The 6,666-nt window shown below is 50.4% G+C and overlaps 1 protein-coding gene across 1 annotated transcript in view; it reads left to right on the forward strand.

The window, feature by feature from the left end:
- Positions 1 to 1,969: 1,969 nt before the first annotated feature.
- The window catches only part of ANGPT4 (angiopoietin 4), a 59,314-nt gene continuing 54,617 nt past the window's right edge, over positions 1,970 to 6,666 (forward strand). The window contains exon 1 of the mRNA XM_048497936.1: positions 1,970 to 2,581. Within this exon, the coding sequence (XP_048353893.1) occupies positions 2,264 to 2,581 (318 nt within the window). The 5' untranslated portion in view covers positions 1,970 to 2,263. The remainder of the gene's footprint in view (positions 2,582 to 6,666) is intronic.

Consider the following 6,666-nt stretch of genomic DNA (forward strand, 5'->3'; position numbering starts at 1 on the left):
GAAACAAAATGAAGTATTTGAAAGCATTAAGTATTTGACAGACAGTCAATTAGAGGAGAAGTAGTTGTTTCTGTTGGCAGTAGACAATAGGACTTGCTATAATGAGTTTAAATTTTGGACAGAAAGATAGCAGCTGGAAATTAGGAACTTTTTTTTACAGTAAGAGTTTTTTCAGTAACAGAGAAATTATTAACGCCCCGCCCCCAGAATGCCCGGCCACGCCCCCGTTGTGCCCCGCCCAGCCCCATTGGTGCTATGCCACTGTTTGAATCCCACCACCATGGGAACCTGTTACTAAAAATTTTGGATCCCACAACTGCCCAAAAGTTCTCTTCTCTGGACCCCAAAGGGGCTGCCATTCTCTTTAGCTGAAGGGAACATTGTCTTCGATGCAAAAAAACCCGGTCACATCCAGGCCTGGGCTGAGTTCCCTGGGATATTATAAATAGACCGCAAGGAAGAAGTTCTCGCTGGCGTCCGCGTGGCACTTCTCTGAACCCGGCTAGGTCACAGCTGGTATTCATCAGGGAAGCACTCTTGGAGAAGTGTCCCAGAGGGGGTTGTAAAAAGAAACACCGTTTGGGTTGGTGACTTGCTATCTGCTGTGCCCCCCCCTCCCAGGGAAGAAGGATTAGGGGGCCGTGATGAAGGAACAGTCCCAGAGGTGTTAGTTCCGTGGGCAAATTTGAGAGCGCTTGAAGCTGTGGGTCGGGAGGTGTGGGCAGGCATACAAAAGTACAATATGTGTATCATAGAGGGTATTGATGTGAACTGGCAGGTTCAGGGCCGGGCCATGTAGATCCCGCAGATCAGTTGCCAACATCCAGACAGAAACTGGAGATTTCCCAGAATTGCCACTGATCTCGAGATCAACTCGCCTGGAGAAAGTGGGTGCTTGGGAGGGTGAACTCTGTGGTAATATAATTTATATCCTGTACAGGCTGAGATCCCTCCCCCTTCTCAAATGCTGCCCTCTCCAGGCTGCCCCCAGATCTCCAGGGGTCCCAGGTACAATCCAGGCACCCCAAGTTAAACAAGACCAGGGTGTAGATTGGATTGGATTCGAATTTTAATTTGTATATCGCCCTCCCCCTGAGGGCCAGTGGTGGGATCCAAAAATTTTAGTAACAGGTTCCCATGGTGGTGGGATTCAAACTGTGGCGTAGCGCCAATAGGGCTGGGCGTGGCATGATGGGGGTGTGGCCAGGCATTCCGGGGGCGGGGCATTCCTGGGCGGGGCTGTGGCAAGGACGCAGCCACTGCGCCGGTCCTTGGGCAGGAAACGAATGCATGCAAGCACAGGCTGCCACGCACGCCGGTGCACCTCCTGCTAGACTGCTTCAAGTTCTGCGCGCTACTGCTGAGAGGAGGGGCGTAACTAAGGCAAAAATCACGTGGCAAAATCACCAATTAGTAACCCCCTCGGCACACACAAATAATTAGTAACCTACTCTCGGGAACCTGTGAGAACCTGCTGGATTCCACCTCTGGAGGCGCCCCTTGCGAAGTTGCCATTTTCTATAGGGAAATTGATCTCTTTAGTGTGGAACGCAGTCATAATTCCAGGACAACTCCTGTTAGCACCTGAAGGTTGGTGGCGCTGACGTTCAGTAGGAAAAGGGGATAAAAAAACCTAAATAACATTTGCTGCTGTTTCCGAAACAAATATCTGCAACTTTCTTAGGTGGGACTTGCTTTTGCCATGTCTCCGACCAGTTAAGGGGGCTACCAAGTGTGCCTTCCTGAGGGATCTCCCAATTACCAGAGGCCTGCCCTGCGTAGTACGTACAGAATACTGGTGGATCGACGGCATCTGATCCCTGAGCCAATCTGAGTTTTGTTCCTAGGCCTTCAGAAAGCGCCGTTGTCTTGGCTGTGAGTGTGTCCTGACCTCCCATTTGAAACTTGAGCCCCTACAGTGGGATGGGAAGGAGAGAGTGGCGGCGAGAAAGCCTCGAAATGTTCTGTTGTTTGTTTTAGAAGTTGCTGCGAGGGCCAACCTCGTGTGTTTTCGAAAGGGCTTGGGGGGCTGCTAGAAAGAGCTGGGAAGGGGAGGAGGGCCGGGCCAAGGGGAAGGGCTATCTGGCTCGGATTTGGAAGAAGAGAGAGCCGAGCCGCTGTGTTGTGTCTCACAAAGGAAAACCGGAGCCCCCTGCAGCTTCTGCCACCTGGCGCTGGGGAGCAAGAGGCCAAGGAAGGTCAGCCATTCATTCTTCCCGGCAGCCTCTGCCCCCCAAGCCTGCGTGGGGAATCTCCTGGAAACATGTGGAGGATTCTCCTTCTCCAAGTGTTGGGTACCCTGCTGGCAACCGTCTGGGTCGAGGGCAGCCAGCGGAGGGCGGTAGAGGGAGGTCTCCGCCGGCGGTCCCACCGGGTCCAGCACGGGCGCTGCAGTTACACCTTCGTCCTGCCAGAGGCCGACTTGCCCCCCTGCCGGCATCCCGGGGAAACCTTCGATGTCAACACCCTCCAGCAGGACGCCCCCCTCGGCTCTCTGCTGCGGACCGTGGCTGACCACTCTCTGCAGAGAGTCCAGCAACTGGAGAGGGTCTTGGAGAACAACACCCAGTGGCTGCTGAAGGTAAGGGGAGTTTGGGAAATCAGCCGGGCCCGGGTTCGAGGCCACGTTTCTCCAACTCCAGGCTGATAAATTCCTGGAGGCTTTAGGAGTGGCGCCTAGGGAGGGGTTCGGGGTTCGAGGAACTGGGTTATAATTGCTGTCTATATTGTATTTATGTTTTTATATAGGATGTTTTTATATATGATGTTTTATATTGTGCACCGCCCTGAGCCCTCCGGGGATAGGGCGGTATATTAAATCTAACAAACAGACAGACAGACAGACAGACAGACAGACAGACAGACAGACAGACAGACAATCTTGGGCAGGGTATAATACCAAATGGTTTACCGTCAAAAGAAAAAGAAGAAGAGTTTGGATTTATACCCCGGAGTCTCAAAGTGGCTTACGAAGACCTTCCCTTCTTCTCCCTGCAACAGACCCCTGGTGAGGCAGGTGGGGCCGAGAGAGTTCAGAGAGAACTGCGACTGGCTCAAGGTCACCCAGCAGGCTTCATGCGGAGCAGGGAAACAAATCCGGTGCACCAGATTCGAGTCTCCTGCTCAGGTGGAGGAGCGGGGAATCAAACCCGGTTCTCCAGATTAGAGTCCACCATTCTTAACCGCTGTACCACGCCGGCTCTCCGCTTCCTCCAGGGGAATCGATTTCTGCCACCTGGAGATCAGTTGTAGTTCCAGCAGATTTTCAAGGCCAGCCGGCAGCTTACCGGCAAGGGAAAAGCACTCTGCTCATGCTCAGAACCATCCCCGTGACATCACAGGGAGATGGGAAATGCTTATAGCGATGTGTAGTGTAGAAGTTAGCAAGCTAGACTAAGATCTAAGCGGCATGGGCTGAAATCCCTGTTTCGCCCTATACTTTATGGCCCTATACCTTGTTAAAGACCCTCCCTCTAAAACCCTGACTGCCCCGGGGCCTTCCTCAATTCTCCAAAATTTTCCTGACCTGGAGTTGGCAACCTTAGACTTTCAACCTCAGTTTCTTATCTGTAAAGGTAAAACCTGGAGGCGGGACAGCCATAAGGGTTGAATAAAATGTTCTAATTTTATGTTGGTGGTGAAAAGTGCCATCAAGTCTCCACTGGCCTATGGTGAGCCCATAGAGTTTTCAAGGCAAGAGACATTTGGTGGCGGTTTGCCTGATATTCTGTGGAGGCCACCCATCCAAATACTAGCCAGGGGTGACCCTGGTTTGCTTCTGAGCTTTGGCGCTTTTATAGGCCGTTTCAAAAATAGCCCCTTGCCTGGTTCCCTCTGGCAACAAATAATTGCTTCTAGGAAGAAAATGAGGTTCTTTTTGTTTGGTTTTGCTTTCCTTTCCTTAGCATAGCTTGCCTCGTGAATTACTTATATCTAGGCTGAGCTAGTCAAAACTTTCCTGTTGGTATTTTTGGCAATTCGGCTAAATTCATGCCAGTGAAAGTTTCCAAACGAAACCTGGGGAGAAATTCGTGGTGGGAAATTCGTGGTGGGAATTAACCAGATTTGGTGCGAATAGGATTCTCATTCCTAACAAAATGCTGATGAAGATGATGAGCGGGGTGTTGACCGAGGAAAAATCTCTGCATGTGCTGCTCTGATCACTACTAGTGGTTCCCCGTAGGATCTCTCAGCGGGGGCGGGCCCACATAGTCAGGGTTGGTAACTGGTGTCTCTCATATCGGCCTTTACATGCCACGTGGAAGAAAGCCCCTGCGCCAACCCTATCCCTACACCAACCCAATCTCTGCCCCTAAATCTTAAACCTATCCTTATACACATAATCCCATTTCTTCACCTTCATATGTAACCTCTATCTGTGGGTTCTGTGGGGCAGAACTTGGAATGAGTTTGCAACAACAAATTTTAAAAACAATATGGCTTACTTTCTTAACACATAACATCAACATTTAACATCACACTTCAAGGTCCTGTTCAGGTTGCATTTTCAAGTCCTCCTAGTTACAGTCTTGTAATGCCAGGTCCATTTCTTCTTGCAAGTGGGTTGGCTCCTGAAGACTCCAAGGGCTTGATGAACAGGATTCAACATGATGAAGGTTGAACCAGGGGGCATTCATTGAAAATGCTGGGGGGAAGAATTAGGACTAATAAAAGGTAACACTTCTTCACGCAACGTGTGATTGGTGTTGGGAATATGCTGCCACAGGAGGTGGTGATGGCTACTAACCTGGATAGCTTTAAAAGGGGCTTGGACAGATTTATGGAGGAGAATTCGATTTATGGCTACCAATCTTGATCCTCTTTGATTTGAGATTGCAAATGCCTTAACAGTTCAGGTGCTCAGGAGCAGCAGCAGCAGAAGGCCATTGCTTTCACATCCTGCATGTGAGCTCCCAAAGGCACTGGGTGGGCCACTGCGAGTAGCAGAGAGCTGGACTAGATGGACTCCGGTCTGATCCAGCTGGCTTGTTCTTATGTTCTTATATTCTAAGGTTTCCAGGAGAACTCTCACCCATTACAACCACAAAAAGAAGCCCTGGAACAATAAACTCCACCATTTACAACATAGCAAAAATAAACAACTACCTTACCAGTAGTTCCCAACAACATTGCAGCTACCTTAACAAGGTGTTAAGGGCTTATGCAAACCAAGGTCCGAGTCTGGTAGCCTCGTCTCCTCCAAAGAGCTCTGCAGCCTTCTGCTGCTTTGAGTCTCCACCCCTTATTGGGTCAACCCATTCTGAGCATGGGGGTTACACATAGTCCAGTTTTGGCCTAGTCTCTTGGGCACATTGCATCCTGACGCAGTCTTCAGAACCGCCCGGAAGAAAGAAGTTTATTATTGGGGTCGGTAGCATTTGAACAACTTTGGTGGGGTGTTATGCTGAAGGACAAATGTCTATTGAACTTCCAGTGGTAGGGTCACCAACTCCTGGCTGGGTCCTGGAGATTTCCCCGAATTATTTTAATTCATTTACTTCTTTTATATTCTACCTCTCTCCTCGACGGGGTCCCAGAGCGGCTTATGTCGTCGTTTTCTCCCCCATTTTATTCTCACAACGACCCTCTCAGGTAGGTCACCCTAAGTGTATGTGAGTGGCCCAGGTCACCAGGTGAGTTTCTGTTACATCAGGGAGGATTGGGACGGGGGCTCCTTCATAGTAGTCCAACGTTGTAACCAGTGGTGGGATCCAAAAATTTTAGTAACAGGTTCCCATGGTGGTGGGATTCAAACTGTGGCGCCAATGGGGCTGGGCGGGGCACAATGGGGATGCGGCCAGGCATTCCAGGGGCGGGGCATTCTTGGCGGGGCTGTGGCAAGGACGCAGCTGCTGCACCGGTCCTTGGGCGGGAAACAAATGCACACAGGCGCAGGCTGCCACGCACGCTGGTGCACCTCCTGCTAGACTGCTTCAAGTTCTGCGTGCTACTGCTGAGAGGAGGAGCGTAACGAAGGCAAAAATCACGTGGCAAAATCACCAATTAGTAACCCCCTCTTGGCACACACAAATAATTAGTAACCTACTCTTGGGAACCTGTGAGATCCTGCTGGATCCCACCTCTGGTCTGAGGTCACTGGGCATGGCTTCCAAGCAAGGAGGTCAGGCCGTTTACAAATGCATTCATTTTGTTTCCATATCCTGCTCCCAGGGGTCGTGTAAATTCATTTCCACAGGGGACTTCTGCAGGTTAGTAACAAAATGGGAAGGCCAAGTGCAAAACTAGAGAAACTGAAATGCAAAGAGCTTAGTCTGTTTAAAAGAATTGGCAGCATTTCACTTGAATTTCAAAGTTTTTATACATACATGCACACACACGCGTACGCATATGCGATTGTTTTAATGTCCAAATTGTGATATTACGGCTGCTGTTAGCTCCCCTGATCCTGCTTGTGCCAATAAAGAGAGGCAAAAGCTGTCAGCTCAAGTGAGGGGCTTGGGAAATTCCTGAGTGGGCCAGCCCAGTCCCCCAGTGGCTACAAGCTCAAGTTCAAAAACGCTGGCCTCCAAAATAGGCAACGGGCCCAGCCGGCAGATAGACTTCCTTCTCTCCCAGGCACCATCTGAGCTCGCGTGGGCAACGGCTGCTGACGTCATTCCTGCAAATAGCTCTGCCCCAGTTTGGCTCGGTGGAACGGCTGGAATG

Source organism: Sphaerodactylus townsendi, linkage group LG05, assembly GCF_021028975.2.
Source record: "Sphaerodactylus townsendi isolate TG3544 linkage group LG05, MPM_Stown_v2.3, whole genome shotgun sequence".
Classification (NCBI taxonomy): Eukaryota; Metazoa; Chordata; class Lepidosauria; order Squamata; family Sphaerodactylidae; genus Sphaerodactylus; species Sphaerodactylus townsendi.